The sequence below is a fragment of the Oncorhynchus tshawytscha genome, linkage group LG28 (genome assembly GCF_018296145.1).
Source record: "Oncorhynchus tshawytscha isolate Ot180627B linkage group LG28, Otsh_v2.0, whole genome shotgun sequence".
NCBI classification, from domain to species: Eukaryota; Metazoa; Chordata; class Actinopteri; order Salmoniformes; family Salmonidae; genus Oncorhynchus; species Oncorhynchus tshawytscha.
Window position 1 is genome coordinate 5855121 of NC_056456.1, and position 22446 is coordinate 5877566.

A 22446-nucleotide genomic window follows, 5' to 3' on the forward strand; every position below is an offset into this window, starting at 1 on the left:
CACCCACTTCTGCCATAACTGGTCCCGAACCCAACTGCAGTCCTGCAATGTTATTTCAGGCATATGTGACTCATCTCGATTGCCAGTCATGGTCCCAGGAATTTTCACCCTATAGGCCATATCAAAATGTGCAAAGAACCTACGAAATAGGTTAAATTACCAGAGATTCGGGGATCACATGACCCTTGAATGAGATGGCTGCATGTACTAAGAGCTCCGCACAAGTAGTTTCCAATTCTTAATCTTACCTCCACTTCAAGTTAAAACTCCATTAGCTTTAGTCAAAAAGTAATGGCGGCTACAAAAGGCGACAATACTGTTGACATTTTTACCTGGTCTTGAGCAATAGACGCGGAAAAAAGCCTCCAAGAAATGGCTAGCTTCAGAAAAAACTAGCGCCATTAACCAGGAGCAAGAGTCCACGTCCCCTCCCGAAGCCCAACAACTGCCAACCTCGCACTCTGTCAGACATCCTTTCTGTGCTGAGATCCCAACGTATAGAACTCAACATCAAATTAGATGGCATTAACTCTCAGCTCAGTGCGATAGAGGGCAAGGTGACAACCCTGGAAAATGCTTTGCCTGACATCAACAACAAGAACTATCAACTCGGGGCACCTGGATGAGGCAGAGGGGAGAATCCTATCCATGGAAAACTCACTGGGAGACGCCATGGAAACAATAACATCTGCTAAAAATAAAATAGAGAATCTGGAAGAGAAAACAGAGGGCCTGGAAAATAGGGGTCGAAGGAATAATGGTTCTATTAAATCTGGACGAAAAAGAAGAGGGAAACATGCCACTGATCCGCTACCTGCAAGACAAACTCCTAGAGTGGCTCCACCTGTCCACCGACAGGCCCATAGTACTTGAGGGGGCTCACCGATCACTGAGGCCCCCACCAGCAGCCAGACAACCACCGTGCCCAATCACCATACGTTTCCTGAGATTCACTGACATGGAACGGGTCCTACAGGCGGCAAAAATTAACACCATTACAGTGGGAAACGCCAAACTCACCTTACACCAGGACTTGTCAGCTTGAATACGCCGAAAGCGGCAAGAGTTTGATGAGGTTAAGAAATACTCCATTGACCGAGGCATCTTTAGGGGATTCAAATACCCAAAGAGCTCAGGATTCTACACCAAGGAGTCCTGCGACACTTCAAAACTCCCGAAGAGGCAAAACATTTTTTGAAGGACAACCCTGGCCACTGAGAAATGGACCACTGATTAAAAGCGATACTGTTTTTACTGATGGAGGTAAGACAACATATAGCCGCCATCCCTCTAAATGTCATTATAGCCGTCTGATTTGTATTTATTTTCTTTTTGCTGAGAGAGGGATAGGCCCTTTAGACTAACCTAGGCCTACTGACGTTTTAGCTTACCTTTTATTTCCCCTTTTTAAAAAAATCATTTGCAGTTATCATTTTCACGTAGGCCTCCCCCATTTATAGCCTGTCGATTACGACACATTTATAGACCTAACGAGAGGCTCAATGTGTCAATTATTTTGTTTGAATTAAAACAACTTATCCTATAGATCCCTTTTTAAGGATTTGTTCCATCATTTCTGTTTTATTTGGTCCAAACGATTAGCCCTATGTCCTTTGGGGAGGTAGATGTAGGCTGGGCTATTGATTTATATTTTCTCCCTCTTTTTTACTGTGGTCTGGACGGGGGCTACGTTGTCACTTAATGCTGGTCAGAGAGGATGAGGCATTTCTTTGGGGGTGTCAAGCTCATTGAAATGATTGGACCAAGGCACAGCGTGCATAGAGTTCCACATATTTTAATTAATCAAAACTCTCCAACAAAACAGCAAACGAAAGAACTCCATTCTTTCCTAGAGGGAATCTCGCTACCAAAACTATCAGAGACCGACCAAGAAGATCTCAACTCCACCTTCACTCCTGAGGAGGTCCTGGAGGCAATTATCTCCATGCCAGCTAACAAATCCCCAGGCCAAGACGGATTTCCCAGAGTTCTACAAAGCTTTTTGCCCACAGTTTAGCCCTTTTTCCATGCCAATGCTGGCTGATTTTTGCAAAAACTGAACTCTCCCAGACTCTATGTACACAGCCTGCATTATAGTGTTGCTCAGAAAAGACAAGGACCCTCTATCCTGCTCGACCTTCCGGCCCATAAGCTTGTTGGATTTCAATGACAAAATAATTACCAAATTGCTCGCCAAAAGACAAAACACTCTTCTTCCCAAAATAATAAATGCGGACCAAACTGGATTTATTAGAGACCGGTACTCTTCTGATAACTTTCGCCACCTTTTTGATTTTATAGATCAAGTAAACGCACAGAAGACCCGTGTCCTGCTGGCTTCACTGGATGCTTAGAAGGCTTCGGCAGGATGGAGTGGAGCTTTCTGTTCTCAGTCTTAGAAAAGTTCAATATGGGCCCAAACTTTTTAAATGGATTAAGTCCCTATACTGTCATCCAAATGCCATGGTGACTACTAATGGTCTGAACTCCTCTTTGGGATGTGGCACAAGACAAGGATGCTTGCTGTCCCCCTTTCTGTAGTTGTTGGGGGCGGAGCCTTTGGCAGAGTTGATAAGGAGCAATCCAAGTATTATGGGTGTTTCTGCAGGCGGCCTGCAGCACAAGATTTCGCTCTATGCGGATGATGTCATGCTCTCGATATCCAACCCTGAGAAATCCCTCCCATTTTAGACTCAATTGCTCAGTACGGCAGGTTTTCAGGATATAAGTTAACAAATCCACTATTTGCCCTCTGTCTTAAACTCAACTGCTCTATGAAGACACTATCCGTTCCAATCGAAAACACAGGGGTTTCAATACCTTGGCATCTTTGTAACACCAGATCTGAATGGCCTTTTCAAGGAAAATAATCTCCTACTCCTGGATCGAATCAATAACAATCTCCAAACCTGGATCTCCCGCCCAATTAGCTTAGTCGGAAGAATCAATGTTATCCGTATTGTTAGGTTCTTATTTTTCAGAGTAAATAACTCACGGACACTAGAGAAGCTTAAGCAAGTTGAATTCTTCCCATAGGGTCGACACAGCTGTATTCAGACAAAAGACATGGCTTCCCCCGTGGTGGTATTCATAACCCACTTTGGGTCGATTCTCCTCCTTATCTCTAAACATTGCATCCTTCTTGCTAAGCAGGGAACTAAGTGATATGAGCCTTCAACGGTTTCTCCTTATCAGTACTGTCACATGCAATTGTTTTCCCTGCACTCAGCACATTCCAAGCTTAGTTGTCTTACTACAGAGAACCATTAACTTCTCACTCCTTTATATACTATGCGTCTGATCTATCATGTCTTCAATATCTCAATGTTCAAAGTTACCCCGAATCCAATAGTATGAACATCCTCCCTAGATTGAACTATTTATTTCAGATGCTCCCATGCTATCTCCCAGTTTCCTTTTCAAAACAATTAATCAAAGCGTCGCCAAATTTATACGGGGCAATAAAAAACCTAGGATCATGTTCTCCACGCAATCGAAACCTGATTCTAAGGGTGGTCTTGCCCTTCCATCCCTTCAATTGTACTACTGGTCTGCCCAAATCCGCAACATGCTAACATGGATCACAAACAGACAAGACTCAATGTGGATTCAGATAGAAGCCCAATCCTGTGGTTCATTGCCCCATAAGCTCAATTATATTAATTAATAACTTTAGTGAAATGGGCAACGGCCAAAACATTTGGGATTTACAGCACCCTACTAGCATGGAGGGACTGTAAGAAATTCCTTGGCAAATTGTTCTCAAATTGTTCTCACTCGCCTATAGTATGCAACTGGAGCGGCAGGTAGCCTAGTGGTTAGAGCATTGGGCCGGTAACCGAAAGGTTGCTAGATCGAATCCCTGAGCTGACAAGGTAAAAATCATCATTATGCCCCTGAACAAGGAAGTTAACCCACTGTTCCTAGGCTGTCATTGTAAACAAGAATTTGTTCTTAACTGACTTGCCTAGTTAAATACGGGTTAAATAACATTTAAAACATTTAAAAACAGACGTGCCAAAAGCCCAGAGGGATTCCATTGGCATACTCTAGGGATAAGGACCTTTTCAGACCTGTTTCATCAGAAAACCACTACACTGAAATCCTTTCAAGAACTCTGCAGTGAATTCAATGTGCCGCGATCCATTTTTTAAAAATATCTTCAAATTAAACACGTCATTTCCTCATTTACTTCCAAGGGGAGGTTTAGAGCTCAGCTGAATGAAGTTGAGACCCTTCTTGCTACAGCACAATCCATCAAAGGCAAAATCTTATATCTAGACTCTTTTCTGAGAAAGGGGGCTCTTCCTTTACTCCTTTGAAAAGAATCTGGAAAAGGACCTTTGTCTGACAATCAGTGATGAGTTATGGGCGGATGTTTGCGACCGGGTATACTGCTCCTCTACTAATGTAAAGATTAAAGAATCTAATTACAAACACTCCAGTAACACCCCAGTGAGACTCCATATAATGAATACAGACATTTCTCCTGATTTTGTAAAATAGGTACATCTGAAAGTGGAACCTATACGCATGTATTTTGAAGTTGAGGAGAGATTGCCAAAATCTGGTAATCTATAAATACTGCTGCACAGAAAATACTAGATGTTCAGTTAGATAGATACACGGGGTCATATCAATCTAAATGCCCAGCAGGACTTAGTTCTTGATCCTGACAGAGAAAATGTGTTTATGACTGTGACATACTTTGCTAAGAAATGTATTCTCCTATTGTGGGCTTCTAATACTTCTCCTACATATAAAATGTGGATTGACCAGATTGTTGAATTTCTTCCTCTTGAAAAGCTCACTTAATGACCTCCGCAAGAGACAGTTTGATAGACTCTGGTCTCCACTACTCAACTATATTTCAAATTGGACAGCGTGAATGGGGTGATTAGGGAAATGAGCAGATACATATTGTGTAAGGTGCTGTAAAAACGAGTTATTTGCTCATCGTCTCAGCTAAGGCTGGAAATAGCTAATAGGAAAGCTGACGGTGCTGCTGCAAGTTTGTTTTGTTTTAGATTTTATTTTATTATATTATTTATGTCTGCCACATCTGTGAATGTGGAATGTGTTTTGTTGGTTGATTTGAAAAACAAGAACTTAAAATGTTAAATTGAAAAAAATTACCAGAGATTCTCACCTGGCCCATTTATATTAGGTAATCGGTATTACTGGGCTACAGTGCCTTCAGAAAGTACGCATACCCCTTGACTTATTCCACATTTTGTTGTTACAGCCTGAATTTAAAATGGATGAAATAGATTTTTAATGACACAGTGAAAAAATGTTTTTAGACATTTTTGTTAATGCATTGAAAATTAAATACAGATCCTATTTTCACAAGTATTCACACCCTTGAGTCAATACTTTGTAGAATCACCTTTTGGCTGTGATTACATCTGAGTTTTTTGGCAGTAAGTCTCTGAGATTTGCATAATTGGATTGTACAATATTTGCCCTATTATTATAAAAAAAATTCTTCAAGGTCTGTCAAGTTGTTTGTTGATCATCGCTAAACAGCCATTTTCAAGTCTTGTCATAGATTTTCAAGCTGATTTAAGTCAAAACTGTAACTAGGCCACTCAGGAAGATTCAATGTCATCTTGGCAAGCAACTCCAGTGTAGATTTGGCCTTGTGTTTTAGGTTATTGTCCTGCTGAAAGGTGAGTTAGTCTCCCAGTGTCTGTTGGAAAGCAGACTGAACCAGGTTTTCCTTTAGGATTTTGCCTGTGCTTATATCTGTATTCCGTTCCTTTTTATCCTAAAAAGTTATTGCCGATGACAAGCATACCCATAACATGATGCAGTCACCACTCTGTGTGAAAATACGAGTGGGTCTCAGTGATGGTTTTTGTTGGATTTGCCCAAAACATAACGCTTTGTATTCAGGACAAAAAGTTAATTTCTTTGCTACATTTTTTGCATTATTACTTAAGTATTACTTGTTGCAAACAGCATTCATGTTTTGGAATATTTTTTATTTTGTACAGGCTTCCTTCTTTTCACTCTGTCATTTATGTTAGTATTGTGGAGTAAGTACAATGTTGTTGATCCATTTTCAGTTTTCTCATATCACAACCATTAAACTCCAACTGTTTTAAGATCAAATGAATACTTCACCATTGGCCTCATGGGGAAATCCCTGAGTAGTTCGCTTCCTCTCCGGCAACTGAGTTAGGTAGGACGCCTGTATCTTTGTAGTGACTGGATGTATTGCTACACCATCCAAAGCCTAATTAATAACTTTACCATGCTCAAAGGGATATTCAGCGTATGCTTTTTATTTATTTATACACATCTACCAATCGGTGGCGTTCTTTGTGAGACATTGAAAAACCTCCCTGGTCGTTTTGGTTGAATCTGCTTGAAATTCACTACACGATTGAGGGACCTTTACAATTATCTGTGTGTGTGGTGTACAGAGATGGTGTAGTCATAAAAAAAATAATGTTAACCACGATTATTGAACACAAAATGAGTCCATTACAGTATGTGATTTGTTAACCTCTACAGGATGGTTGTTGCTAATGTGACTAGAATGGCGTTGTATACAACAGCCAACTTTCTGGGACATAGACATGTCTTATATGGGCCAAAAGCTTAGATTAACAAGAATTTAACTGCAGTGTCCAATTAACAGCTATTACAGTGAAACGATACTATGCTATTGTTTGAGAGTGCACAACAACAAACTTTTATCACGGCAACTGGTTTGATACATTCACCTCTGAAGGTAAATAATGTACTTACATTCAGTAATCTTGCTCTGATTTGTCATCCTGAGGGTCCCAGAGATAAAATGTAGCATAGTTCTGTGTGATAAAATAAATGTTTATCTAGATGCCATCTAGATGCGTGAAAGTTAATGTATAAGCTCATGTATGACATTCCTGGGAGTGTGTAAACCCCTTTTTTTTATTACCATAGCATTTTTGTATGTTCTCTATAGTTATGTACTTGAAAATGTATCAATTGACCAATTCGGCACATTTGTGCAAACTTCTGGCAGATACAAAATATTTTACAGTAATGTAATTCTTCACTGGATCAGTCTGAAACTTTGCACACACACTGCTGCCAAATCTAAATTACACCCAGACTCCTATCTGAAAGTATGGCCTTTCTCTTGCATTTCAAAGATGGAACAAAAAATAAATTTAAAACACGTTTTTTGGTTTGTATTATCTTTTACAATATCCAATGCACCTAAATCAACCATTTATCGGATCATCAAGAACTTCAAGGGGAGCGGTTCAATTGTTGTGAAGAAGGCTTCAGGGCGCCCAAGAAAGTCCAGCAAGCGCCAGGACCGTGTCCTAAAGTTGATTCAGCTGCGGGATCGGGGCACTACCAGTACAGAGCTTGCTCAGGAATGGCAGCAGGCAGGTGTGAGTGCATCTGCACGCACAGTGAGGCGAATACTTTTGGAGTATGGCCTGGTGTAAAGAAGGGCAGCAAAGAAGCCATTTCTCTCCAGGAAAAACAGGGACAGACTGATATTCTGCAAAAGGTACAGGGATTGGACTGCTGAGGACTGGGGTAAAGTCATTTTCTCTGATGAATCCCCTTTACGATTGTTTGGGGCATTCGGAAAAAAGCTTGCCCGGAGAAGACAAGGTGAGCGCTACCATCAATCCTGTGTCATGCCAACAGTAAAGCATCCTGAGACCATTCATGTGTGGGGTTGCTTCTCAGCCAAGGGAGTGGGCTCACTCACAGTTTTGCCTAAGAACACAGTCATGAATAAAGAATGGTACCAACACATCCGAGAGCAACTTCTCCCAACCATCCAGGAACAGTTTGGTGATCAACAATGCCCTTTCCAGCATGATTGAGCACCTTGCCATAAGTCAAAAGTGGTAACTAAGTGGCTCGGGGAACAAAACATTGATATTTTGGGTCCATGGCCAGGAAACTCCCCAGACCTTAATCCCATTGAGAATTTGTGGTCAATCCGGAAGAGGCGGGTGGACAAACAAAAACCCATAAATTCTGACAAACTCCAAGCATTGATTATGCAAGAACGGGCTGCCATCAGTTAGGATGTGGCCCAGAAGTTAATTGACAGCATACCTTGGCGGATTGCAGAGGTCTTGAAAAAGAAGGGTCAACACTGCAAATATTGACTCTTTGCATCAACTTCATGTAATTGTCAATAAAAGCCTTTGACACTTGTGAAATGCTTGTAATTATACTTCAGTATTCCATAGTAACATCTGACAAAAATATCTCGACACAGAAGCAGCAAACTTTGTGGAAATTCATATTTGTGTCATTCTCAACTTTTGTCCACGACTAGATCAGTGACACAATCTCAATTTAATCCATTTTAAATTCAGGCATAACATAACAATATGTGGAAAAAGTAAAGGGGTAGGAATACTTTTCTGATGGCACTGTACAGTATTTCAGCCAAAAGGATAGACATAGTTTGAAGAGAGAGAGCGAACACTTGCACTTTCTCTTGAGGTACGTATTGCACACAACCTACCTTTTTTAGGAGCATGAAGATTTTCAGACAGACAAATATGGATGATCAATATTAATTTCCAGGCAATGCAGTAAACTACAGCCTAGTCATATTTAGGAAGTTCCTTTTCTTTGAAACATAACTGCCTCGTAGTTTCTCCACTCATGCATAAAGCCTACTCTATTTAATTTGCGTAAGCGCACCTGATCTTGCATGCCAAACTAAGAGAGAAGAGGTATGTCTACTGAACATGAAGTAGCAAGAATCATGACAGTGGCACGGACACTTGCAATTTCTCTTGAGCTACGTTGTTCATATAGGATATAGCCTACCTTTTAGCAGCTTTCCAGGCAGAAACAATGGGTTATTATTATTTATTTAAAAGGAAAAGGTGCAACGCTCGCCAACCAACGATGCAAATGTTTTAATTTTTTATTGCACCTTGACTCATGTTGGTTGAGCACCCTCAACATCTTTCCATTATCAATATTTATTTACAGACACTGTAGTAAACTAATCAAATTCCTTGGCGTCCACAGTATATAGTGACTTTTATTTTTATCGTGTTTATCAGAAAGTTCATACTATTATCACAAATGACCACCAAGCACTTTTGGACATCAGAATGACAGTTACTAACCTCAATTTCGACTTCAAATACGACTTCAACTCCGACTAAGCTGTTCCACTTTTGTTCCATGGGCTACCAAAATGCCACAGGCCTAGAAACGGGAGATGAGGTGGAGTCCTGGTGCATTTGAGGCGAAGAAAAAATTGAACCACACTTCCCTCCATTCTATTGGCAAATGTCCAGTCACTCGAGAATAAAATGGATGAAATTCGTTCAACTTACTTGAAAAGCTGCAATATTATGTCTTACTGAAACGTGGCTGGATGATGACGCTATGCACGTAGTACTCGTTGGATTCTCCATGCAGCAGCAGAATCGTACAGTGGCTTTGGAGAAGTCGAAAGGAGGTGGAGTGTTTTATTTTCTTCATAACTGTTGTGCTGCTTCAAGTGTGAAGGAAATCTCTAGCTTTTGTTCACCTGATATACAATACATCATGGTAAGCTGCAGACCCATTTATCTAGTAAGAGAGTTCTCATCAGTAATTATCACTGCTGTCTACATCCCTCCCTTAGCCAACACCACTCTGGTACTCAACAAACTATGGGATCATAAACCAACAAGAAACCGCTCACCCAGAGGCACAGTTTCTGGTGAGCGGAGACTTTAATGCGGGGAGACTTAAAACCATCCTACCTCACTTCTACCAACACGTCTCCTGCGCCACTAAAACTCTAGACCACTTTTATTCTACCCACAGAAACGCAGATAACACCCTTCCTTGTCCTCGATTTGCCAAATCTGACCATGACTCCATTCTCCTGCTTCCTGTTTACAAACAAAGGCGCAAACATCAAGTACCAGTGATGTTCCGGGATTCATCTGATTAGCATTGAGGAGTTTACCACAACAGTTACAGGCTTCATCAATAAGTGCATAGACGATGTTGTCCCCACAGTGACTATAAGAACATATCCAAACCAAAAACCATGGATTACAGGCAATATCAGCGCTGGGCTGAAGTCTAGAGCTACCGTTTACAAGGAACGGGGACGCATACAAGAAAGCCCTCTACGACCTCCGAAGAGAGAATATTGGAGGAAGGTGGAATCTAATTGCTCCGACACTTGGCAGGGCTTGCACCGGCTCGTATATGGCAGGGCTTGCAGAGGATAACGAATTTCAAAGTGCTGAAGATGCTGTTGTCCCTCAGGCACGTTCTCCCATCTCACCCAAAGAACTCTGTAGTCTGTCAGAGTGGTCATTGGGTTCTAGGTCATCTCCCTGACCAAGGTCCTTCTTGCTCAGTTTGGTCGGACGTCCTGCTCTAGGTAAAAATGGTTTTATACCTTTACCCAGATATATGCCCTATCACAATCATCTCGGAGATCTATGGACAGTTCTTTGGACTTCATGGTCAACTGTGGGACCTTGTGTAGACTGATGTTTTCTAAACATGTCCAAACAATTGAATTGTCCACAGGTGGACTCCAATGAAGTTGTAGGGACATTTCAATGATGTTCAAAGGAAATTGGATGTACCTGAGCTGAATTTGAAGTGTCATATCAAAGGAGTTTGAATACTTATCTAAATTAGATATCTATGTGTTTTATTTTCAATACATTTCCCAAAATTGTCATTTTAGGTTATTGTGGGTGACACCTTTTTTTATTTAATCCATTTTAAATTCAGGCTGTGACACAACTGTGGAATAAGTCAGGGGTGTTAATACTTTCTGAAGGCACTGTATATACATTGCATTCGGAAAGCATTCAGACCCCTTGACTTTTTCCACATTTTGTTGTTAGTCTTATTCTAAAATGTATTAAATAAAATCAAAAAATCCTCATAAATTTTACACACAATACCCCATAATGACAAAGCTAAAACTGTTTTAGAAATTTTCGCAAATATAAAAAAAAAGAAAACTTATTTACATAAGTATTAAGACCCTTTTCTATGAGACTCGAAAATGAGCTCAGTTGCATCCTGTTGCCATTGAATATCCTTGATGTTTCTACAACTTGATTTGGAGTCCACCTGTGGTAAATTCAATTGATTGGACATGATTTGGAAAGGCACATACCTGTCTATATAAGGTCCCACAGTTGACAGTGCATGTCAGAGCAAAAACCAAGCCATGAGGTTGAAGGAATTGTCTGTAGAGCTCCGAGACGGGTATGGTAGAAAATGACAAGATTATGTTTTAATACCGTTTATGCATCGAATAAGGTTTCTCAGTACTCTCATCTGTGTCCGTGGGACTGAGTTGGGCCTCTGGGGCTTGGCGCTAGCAATTGAGTTATGATGGCTTGGTGATAGAACCTACAGCCTGCATTCCATTGAATGATTCGTGTATGTGAAATGCTGGCCTTTATGTCAGGGCCAGGTGAAACCTCCCTCCAGTTTCTCTCACATGCAGATGAACACCAGACTTGTTGCATTAGTATCTGTGTATTAAGGAGTGTGAAACTCAGAAACAAGCAGTAAATTATCTAGAGACAGTAACTTGGCGCAATGTAAATATTGCTTGCTGTTGCTTGATAGCACAATGTACCTTTGTATAATTCTACACATCTGTTGTTTGTCTTGAACATTCAGGAGGATGTACTTTGCTATGAAGATCTGTAACAAATCTGCTCGTTGGGCTCTCAACGATTCACCTCTAGGTGATCGTTGACCAGCTCCATTATTGCAATTCTTAATCGATAATAAAGATGAATTGTTTGAAGAAATATCCAAATCTCTCTCTCTTGGTTAGAATTTCCACAAAGGATTGTGTCGGTGCAGATCTGGGGAAGGGTACAAAAAAATGTATGCGGCATTAAAGGTCCCCAAGATCACATTGGCCTCCATCATTCTTAAATGGAAGAAGTTTGGATCGACCAAGGCTCTTCCTAGAGATGGCCGCCCTATGAAAATGAGCATTTGGGGAAGGACCTTGGTCACTCTGACAGCTCTAGAGTTCCTCTGTGGAGATGGTTGTCCTTCTGGAAGGTTCTCTCATCTCTGCATCACTCCACCAATCAGGCCTTTATGGTACTGTGGCCAGACGGAAGCCACTCCTCAGTAAAAAGCACATGACAGCCTGCTTGGAGTTTGCCAAAAGGCACGTAAAGACTGACCATGAGAAACAACATTCTCTGGTCTGATGGAACCAACATTGAAATCTTTGGCCTGAATGCCAAGCGTCACGTCTGCAGGAAACCAGTCACCATCTCTATGGTAAAGCATTGTAAATGTGATATTTAAGTTTTTTATTTTTAGTACATTTGCAAACATTTATAAAAACATGTTTTTACTTTGTCATTATTGGGTTGTGTGTGTAGATAGATGACATTGTATTTCCCTCATCAATGTTAGAATAAGGATGTTATGTAACAATGAGGAAAAATTAATGGGGTCTGAATACTTTCCCAATGCAGTGTGTGTGTACACACACACTACACTGACACACACATACACACATTCACTACATACGCACGCACACACACACACGCTACACTGACACACACACATTCACATTCACATACACTACACACAAACACACACACTGCCACACACACAATACACACATTCACATACACTACATACGCACACACACACATACTTACACAACAGATACACACACATACTGTACATACACGCACTCATCATGTGCAGCTGCTACTCTGTTCTTTATTCTTACTCTAATGATTATCTATCCTGATGAATAGTCACTTGACCTTTATCTATCTCAAATATCTCTTACCTGTGATCTGGTTCTGGTACTCCCTATATATAGCTTCATTCTTGTGTATTTTATTCCTCTTGTGTTGCAATGGTTTTTTTTCTTTACTCTGCATCATCATTGGGAAGGGCTCATAAGTAAGCATTTCACAGTGAAGTCTACACCCGTTGTATTCGGCGCATGTGACAAATAACATTTGATTGAATCGTATTTAAGTATATTTCCTTGGATAGATATTCATAGGCAGCCTATTCTATTTCATTGAGACCACACATGTAGGCACACTTGATCTCGCATGTAGGAGAGGTAGGTTACTGAAGTTGAAGCAGTGAATTCTGTGTGTGTGTGAATAATGTGTCAAATAGGTGCTTTTAATACAATAGGTTGGCCTAGGCTAACGCATACAAAGCAGAAAGACAACTGTTTCCAGATAATCTGCAGGACCCCAAAATATTTTAATCCCAAAATTCTCTGTCTGACAGCCCGCTCACGCCCGCAGTTTGTAAAATGCTGACTGTGCCACGATGACCTCTGTCGGGGCCCCCAGGTGCAGCCCTCTATCACATAGCCATAATTATGCATTTCTGTATTGTATAGATCAGGGACACATGATGTCATTCTGTTTACATTATTCTGTTAACAGGTCTTAATACACTTCACTTAATGTAGTTCAATAACCAAAATAATTTTTTTCCAAATGTAGTGTATGTCACAGCTCACACCCCATTCTTTCTCCAGACATCTTTTAATCTTAATTCAGAGTACTTATGTACGTTTTTGGAAAACTTGGTTACATAAAAAAGCATTTTTAAAGTCATTCTGTTACAAACCTTTACATTTGCAATGTTCTTCAAGTACATGTGTTTTTATAAAATGTTCTGTTAGTTGGTGAAAATAGTCATTGTGCATAGAGTATGGTTTGTTTAACTTTGCAATTAATGTTTTTTTTTTGGCATACATTTTAAGGTGAAAAATCTGATGCTCAGTGTCATTCTGTTATCATGGAATTGCCTAGCTAACATTTGCTTTGCCATAGCTAGTAGGGCTGGGAAATGCCAGGGACCTCATGATACGATATCATGATACTTAGGTGTCGGTACGATATGTATTGCTATTCTCAAGATTCTATACCGTATGTATTGCGATTCGATATTGCAATTCGATGATCCAAACATATTGCTCACTATATAGAGAGACTATAGGATGGCGCACAATTGGCCCAACGTCGTCCGGGTTTGGTCGCGGTAGGCCGTCGTTGTAAATAAGAATTCGTTCTTAACTGACTTGCCTAGTTAAATAAGTTAAAAAATATATAAAAAAGACAGTTTTGATCAGGCATAGAAATAAAGGTGCTGAAAACATGTTGGCTCACTATTTAAAAAGAAGATGGAGAACAAGGTATAGGAAACATATAGGATACTGGCACAGTTACAGCCGACGCTACCTAGCAACCCCAAAAATATATATGCAGTCCCAGTCAAAAGTTTGGACACACCTACTCATTCAAGGGTTCTTTTATTTTTACTATTTTCTACATTGTATAATAATAATGAAGACATCAAACTATGAAGTAACACATATGGAATCATGTAGTTACCAAAAAAAGTATTAAACAAATTAGAATGTATTTTAGATTCTCCAAAGTAGCCACCCTTTGCACACTTTGCACACTCGTGGCATTCTCTCAACCAGCTTCATGAGGAATGCTTTTCCAACAGTCTTGAAGGAGTTCCCACATATGCTGAGCACTTGTTGGCTGCTTTTCCCCCACTCTACGGTCGAACTCATCCCAAACTATCTCAATTGGTTTGTCGGGTGATTGTGGAGGCCAGGTCATCTGATGAAGCACTCATCACTCTCCTTCTTGGTCAAATAGGCCTTATACAGCCTGGAGGTGTGTTTTCGTTTATTGTCCTGTTGGAAAAACAAATAATATTCCCACTAAGCTCAAACCAGATGCGATTGCGTATCGCTATATTGTGGTAGCCATGCTGGTTAAGTATGCCTTGAATTCTAAATAAATCACAGACCGTGTCACCAGCAAAGCACCATCACACCACCTCCATGCTTCACAGTGGGAACCACACATGCAGGGATCCTCCGTTCACCTACGCTGTGTCTCACAAAGGCACGGCAGTTGTTACCAATAATCTCAAATTTGGACTCATCTGACCAAAGGACAAATTTCCACCGGTCTCATGTTCATTGCTCATGTTTCGTGGCCCAAGCAGGTCTCTTCTTATTGGCGTCCTTTAGTAGTGGTTTCTTTAAAGCAATTCGACCATGAAGGCCTGATTTCATGCGGTCTCCTCTGAATGATGTTGAGATTAGGCATGCATCGATATGACATTTTTGCCCGTATGTCCCCATTACCAGTAAAACATAATCAAAACCTATTTATTTAACTTACTTGCTGTGCTGTTTTGTTGTTTATTTGTTCAGTCTCAACCAGGATTTCATCATACATGTCAAGCAGGGAAGTTTCAGCTCTGTCTGTCCGTGGCCTCTCTTCCTCAGTGTGCACTGTCCGTTTCCGTTCTGTCCAGCTGTGTCTGTAATATTTTACGTAAACCCTGTTTCTTGTCTGCATCGAAGTAGCGGTCCTTGTACCTAGCATCGAGCATGGTGGCGATTCAGTAAAGAGGCTCAGAGAGAATGCCACTGAATCACTTGTTCACAGCCTCTTGTAGAGTATTTTTGCATGTTTTAACCCCACTCCCTAGAAAGGCCAGAACCTGGGAAGAAACCTGGAGAGGAACCAGGCTGAGGGGTGGCCAGTCCTCTTCTGGCTGTGCTAGGGGGAGATTATAAGAAAACATGGCCAAGATGTTCAAATGTTCATAGATGGCCAGCATGGTCATGGACAGGACAGCACCTCAGGAGTAAATGTCAGTTGGCTTTTCATAGCTGATCATTCAGGGTTTCTCTATCGCTCCTGCTGTCTCTAGAGAGTTGAAACAGCAGGTCTGGGACAGGTAGCATGTCTGGTGAACAGGTCAGGGTTCCTTAGCCGCAGGCAGAACAGTTGAAACTGGAGCAGCAGCACGACCAAGTGGACTGGGGACAGCAAGAAGTCATCAGGCCAGGTAGTGAAAGAAAAAGGAAAAAAGACAGAGAATTAGAGAGAGCATACTTAAGTTCACACAGGACACCGGATAGACAGGAGAAATACTCCAGATATAACAGCCTGACCCTAGCCCCCTGACACAAACTATTGCAGCATAAATACTGGAGGCTGAGACAGGAGGGTCGGGAGACACAAACAGGCAGGATATAACCCCACCCACTTTGCCAAAGCACAGCCCCCACACCACTAGAGGGATATCTTCAACCACCAACTTACCATCCTGAGACAAGGCTGGGTATAGCCCACAAAGATTTCCCCCACGGCATAATTCAAGGGGGGGCGCCAACCCGGACAGGCCTCAATCAGTGACTCAATCCACTCAAGTGACGCACCCCTCCTAGGGATGGCATGGAAGAGCACCATTAAGCCAGTGACTCAGCCCCTGTAATAGGTTTTGAGGCAGAGAATCCCAGTGTAGGGTGCGGAACTGGCCAGGCAGAGACTGCAAGGGTGGTTCGTTGCTCCAGTGCCTTTCCGTTCACCTTCACACTCCTGGGCCAGACTACACTCAATCATAGGACCTACTGAAGAGATGAGTCTTCAATAAGGACTTAAAGGTTGAGACCGAGTCTGCGTCTCTCACATGGATAGGCAGGACCAAATCGGAAAGATGGGTAGGAGCAACGTAATGCTTCGTAGGTTAGCAGTAAAACCTTGAAATCAGCCCTAGCCTTAACAGGAAGCCAGTGTTGAGAGGCTTGAACTGGAGTAATATGATAATTTTTTTGGGTTCTAGTCAAGATTCTAGCAGCCATGTTTAGCACTAACTGAAGTTTATTTAGTGCTTTATCCGGGTAGCCGGAAAGTAGAGCATTGCAGTAGTCTAACCTAGAAGTTACATTTTTGGATAGAACGTTTCTGATTTTTTTCAATGTTACATAGATGGAAAAAGCTGTCTTGATATGTTCGTCAGAAGAGAGATCAGGGTCCAGAGTAATGCCGAGGTCCTTCAGTTTTTTTTTTTTGAGACAACTGTACACCCATCAAGATTAATTGTCAGACTCAACAGAAGATCTCTTTTGTTTCTCGGGACCTAGAACAAGCATCTCTGTTTTGTCCGAGTTTAAAAAGCCCTTCCAGGGAGGGCAATTTTAGGGCTTCATCATGTTTCATCCAAATGTACAGCTGTGTGTCATCCGCATAGCAGTGCAAGTTAACATTATGTTTCTGAATGACATCACCAAGAGGTAAAATATATAAAGGTGAAAACAATAGTGATCCTAAAACGGAGCCTTGAGGAACACCGAAATGTACAGTTGACTTGTCAGAGGACAAACCATCTACCACCTTCACAAGTGCAGTCTCAGCGCTATGATTGGGTCTAAAACCAGACTGAAGCGTTTTGTATACATTGATTGTCTTCAGGAAGGCAGTGAGTTGCTGCACAACAGCTTTTTTTTTAAATAGAGAGGAATGGGAGATTCGATATATGCCGATTTAGTTGTTTTATATTTTCTTGTGTTCATGTTCTCAAATGCCATTTGAAATGGCAGCAGCGGTATGAGGACCAGCACATTCTTAAGCATGCAATACGGCTTTCCTCAGTACGAAATCCTTGTCGACCCACTGTGCTGTCAGACTCTGCATGCACATGGGGTTGACATCTCTGGTCCAAATGTCAGTTGTGAAGCTAATAGCAGTGAGCAAGTAGCTCATAGATGTGCGTTTCAACAATACTGTGTAACTCCGATAGGGAAACATCTGAAAAATACCAAATATTTAGTAGTGTGTGCCGGGGCTCGACCAGTCGGCGAAACCCAACATCATCCACGGCAGAGAATGGTTGCTTGTCAAAGGCAATGAATTCCATTATCTTGGCGTTAATGGATTTCGCCTTTGAGTTGTCTCGCTGAAATGTTCTTACCCTTTCAAATGACTGCTCAACTTGAACTTGTTTTAGTTGTTGAAAGTGTGCACTTAGTATTTTTCTGCTTATGTTCTGTGTAGCTCTGTATTTTTTGGTGGCGTCATTATGTCATCTACCTACATTATATAGGTATGCGCGTCAGCTTTAACATCGGTTTTGCACATCAGCATCAAATTTGACATCGGACCGATGCTGATGTTGGCATTTTTAGCTAATATCGACTGATTCCGATATGCTTGCCGATTTATATCATGCATCCCTAGTTGAGATGTGTCTGTTACTTGAACTGACGCATTTATTTGGGCTGCAATCTGAGGTGCAGTGATGGTTTTTGTGACTGCACATGAAGAAATTTTTGCGACTGACATTATCGGATTGACTCACCTTGTAATGATGGACTGTTATTTATCTTTGCTTATTTAAGCTGTTCTTGCCCTAATATGGACTTTTACCAAATAGAGTTATCTTCTGTATACCACTCCTACCTTGTAACAACACAACTGATTGGCTCAAACGCATTAAGGAAAGAAATTTCACAAATTAACTTTTAACAAGGCATACCTGTTAATTGAAATTCATTCCAGGTGACTACCTCATTAAGCTGGTTGAGAGTGTGCAAAGCTGTCATCAAGGCAAAGGGTGGCTACTTTCAAGAATCTCAAGTATAAAATGTATTTTGACTTGTTTAACACTTTTTGGTTACTACATGATTCCATGTGTTGTTTAATAGTGTTGTCTTCACTATTATCCTACAATGTAGAAAATAGTAAAAATAAAGAAAAACCCTGGAATGAGTGTGTCCAAACTTTTATAATTTGTATAATTTTTACACATCGATTCTTGTAGTCAAAGTATAGATATAATATTGCAATATGGAACAATCAACCCCCCACCCCAGCACTACTAGCTAGTGCATTTAGCAAAATGGTATTTAGCTAGCCAACTATCCAATTAGTGATTAGTGTTAGTGATTAGCATTGTTAGGCAAATGGCAGCTTCCTTCAGTGTTTTGCAGAGTGCAAGAAACACAAACTAATAACAGCCTAGAATAGCAACATCTGGATTCATATTTAGAAGCAATGTGGAAAGCAGCATCTTTCTTGTTTAAGAAGAATCTGTTGTGAATGATTTGACAGCATGCTGAGAGAATGGAGGAACTATCTGCTGGCTGCTTGAGTGACGGGTTTGGTGTGTGTGTGGCCCGGCAACTGGATGCAAGCAGGAGTGGGAGAGAGGGTACTCTGCACTCGGGGGTTGCGGTAAAGCGCAGACTGATCATTAGTAACAATTGTTATCTAGGCGATTTTCTAGGTGTTCTGGTGTTCCCAAAAATTAGAATTCCAGGTTGCACAGAAAAATATGAGAGCATATGCAACCTTTTTGGTTGCATTTAGAGCCCTGCTCACAGCCTCTAATCCAGAGGTATACAAACTTTTTCAGCGGGGACAAAATTAATATCCTTCAATTCATAAAATGTTCATCAGTTATCAAACTGAAAAGAAACCAATAAATAAATGTACTCAATAAAACAAAACAAAATTATGATAATTGTCCCATACAATAATCTGTACTTTTTAAAAGTTTTTGTTCAAATGTATTTTTAATTTTTGGCAACCCCATTGTAGTTCCCCGGCGACCCCACTAGGGGGGTTGCAGCCCCGACTTTGAATGTCACTGCTCTGATCTTATCTACCACTCAGGCTAGGAGCAGCACAACTCTCAATGTACTACACCATAGATCCTTGTGTATGGGGTTACTGAATCAGTCTTCTCTTCAGGCTATGCTCCTGAGTCCCAGTCCCTCACGCTGTGTGTTTGTGTAATCATATCTACCTCTCAGGCAGCTTCTTAGGCTAGGAGCACAACTCTTACTGCGTTTACATAGACTTGGGGAAAGTCTTCAGTTCATGCTCCCTCATCCCATCCATCCATTCTATATTGTGTGTGTCTGTCTAAACGAAGGATGCAAGACCAGAAATCTTGGCGTTAGACGATTCCAGATCTCTTGCTGATTTCCCTCCTGATTCCAGGAATGTTTTAACAGCATTTTGCAACCCTTGTCTGTATGTGTACTAATGTTACCATAACATAGGCCTAATCTCTCTCCCCTGTTTCCTCCTCCTCCCCAGTTACACAGTGGGACATGCAGAGCCAGGCTGTGTCCCTGCGGTGGTAAGGTTCAGACAGCATTTTCACGGTCATGGCTTCAGATCGAGAGGGGCGTGGGTGTGAGCTGCCCATTGCCCCAGGCCAGGTGTACATTGAGGTGGAGTATGATTATGAGTACAAGGCCAAGGAGCGCCAGATCTCCATCCGCCAGGGAGAGTGCTACATGCTGGTGAAGAAGACCAACGAGGACTGGTGGCAAGTCAAGAAAGAGGAGGGGACCAAGGCATTTTACATACCGGCGCAGTATGTCAGAGAGGTCCGCAAGGCCCTCATGCCCCCTCCCAAGCCTCTGCACCTGGGGATTCACGGTGGGGGGAGCGGGGGGAACTCGGTCTTGGTCAAGGCAAGTGTCTCTAATGAGAACCTGAACTTGACCAGTTTCAGCCGGCCCTCTCCCTCGTCACCCTCCCCCTCCTCATCGTCGGGGGCTGCCCTCACCCCTCCGAGCCAGCGCAGGGACAGGGATGCCAACCAGAATCCTGGTAGAGACCCTGGCAGCCTCACAAACCATGACAGGGCCCTGGCAGACATTATAAAGAACAACCACACCCACCCTCACAGCCATGCTGCTGGACGAGGATGTAATACGCTGCCCCGTGCCGATGCCACTTCCCCTGAGCTCCGCAGGGTGCCCCTGAATGTGGAGATGCCCCCGGGGCACTGTGACTCAGAGGGTTCGGAGAGACGCAACGACTCGGAGTCTGGAGACGAGCTGAGCAGCAGCTCTACTGAGCACCTGCAGGTAAGAATGGAAATATCTTAATTTCTCTAAAGTTTTAGATGGAAGCTGGTGATTTTCATTATGGGGTTTTTACTTCTGCAAAGCTGACTGTATGAAATGTTTTCTTGCTTTTCACCAAATCAAATGTTATTTGTCACATGCACCGAAGGTGTAAACCTTACCGTGAAATGCTTACTCCCTTAACCAACAATGCACTTCAAGAAATAGAGTAAAAAAATATTGACTAAATAAACGAAAGTAAAAAATAAAAAGTAACACAATTAAATAACAATAACGAGGCTATATTTGTTTTATTTTTTTTAAATTTGACCTTTATTTAACTAGGCAAGTGAGTTAAGAACAAATTCTTATTTTCAATGACGGCCTAGGAACAGTGGGTTAACTGCCTGTTCGGGGGCAGAACGACATATTTGTACCTTGTCAGCTTGGGGATTTGAACTTGCAACCTTCCGGTTACTAGTCCAACGCTCTAACCACTAGGCTACCCTGCCGCCCCATATACAGGTGGTACGGAGTCGATGTGGTACGGAGTCGATGTGCGGGAGTACAGGTTAGTTGAGGTAGTTGGTACATGTAGTTTGGGGTAAAGTGACTATGAATAGATAATAAACAGCGAGAAGCAGCAGTGTAAAAACAAAGGGGGAGGTGGGGGGGTCATTGTAAGTAGTCTTGGTGGCCTTTTGATTCATTGTTCAGCAGTCTTATAGCTTGGGGGTAGAAGCTGTTAATGAGCCTTTTGGATCTAGACTTGGCGCTCCGGTACCACTTAACATACAGTAGCAGAGAGAACAGTCTATGACTTGGATGACTGGAGTTTTTATTTTTATTTTTGGGTCCTTCCTCTGAACCCGCCAAGTATATAGGTCCTGGATTGCAGGAAGCTTGGCCCCAGTGATGTATTGGACCATAAAGCCCTCTAGTGCTTTATGGTCAGATGCCGAGCAGTTGCCATACTAGGTGGTGATGCAACCTGTCAGGATGCTCTCGATGGTGCAGCTGTATAATTATTTGAGTACATGGAGACCCATGCCAATATTTTTGTCAGTCTCCTGAGGGGGAAAAGGTGTTGTCGTGCCCTCTTCATGACTGTCTTGGTGTGTTTGGACCATGATAGTTTGTTGGTGATGAAGACACCAAGGAACTTTAAACTCTAGACACGCTCCACTACAGCATCGTCAATGTTAATGTGGGCCCTCCTTTCCCTGTAGTCCATGATCATCTCCTTTGTCTTGCTCATATTGAGGGAGAGGACAGGCCACCACACTGCCAGGTCTCTGACCTCCTCCTTATAGGCTCTCATCGTTGCCGGTGAACAGACCTACCACTTTTGTTATGTCTACAAACTTGGTGTAGGAGTTGTGCTTGGCCATGCAGTTGTGGGTGAACAGTGAGTACAGGAGGGGACTAAGCACTCACCCCTGAGGGGCCCTGGTGTTGAGGATCAGCATAGAAGATGTGTTGTTTCCTACCCTTACCACCTGGTGGTGGCTGTCAGGAAGTCCAGGATCCAGTTGCAGAAGGAAATGTTTAGTCCCAGCGTCCTTAGCTTTGTGGGCACTATGGTGTTGAATGATGAGCTGTAAACAGTATTCTCACATAGGTGTTCCTTTTGTCCAATTGGGAAAGGGCAGTGTTGAGATTGCGTCATCTGTGGATCTGTTGGGCGGTGTGCGAATTGGAGTGGGTCTAGGGTTTCCGGGATGATGGTGTTGATGTGAGCCATGACCAGCCTTTCAAAGCACTTCATAGCTACCGAGGTG

At 42.0% G+C, this 22446-nt stretch overlaps 1 protein-coding gene across 5 annotated transcripts in view; it reads left to right on the plus strand.

The window, feature by feature from the left end:
* Positions 1 to 22446, plus strand: part of LOC112226558 (rho GTPase-activating protein 12) — a 139300-nt gene that overhangs the window by 22216 nt on the left and 94638 nt on the right. For all 5 annotated transcript variants that reach the window (XM_024390954.2, XM_024390952.2, XM_024390953.2 and 2 more), the window contains exon 2: positions 19905 to 20686. In XM_024390954.2, coding sequence (XP_024246722.1) covers positions 19976 to 20686 — 711 coding nt within the window. In that variant the 5' untranslated portion in view covers positions 19905 to 19975. The remainder of the gene's footprint in view (positions 1 to 19904; positions 20687 to 22446) is intronic.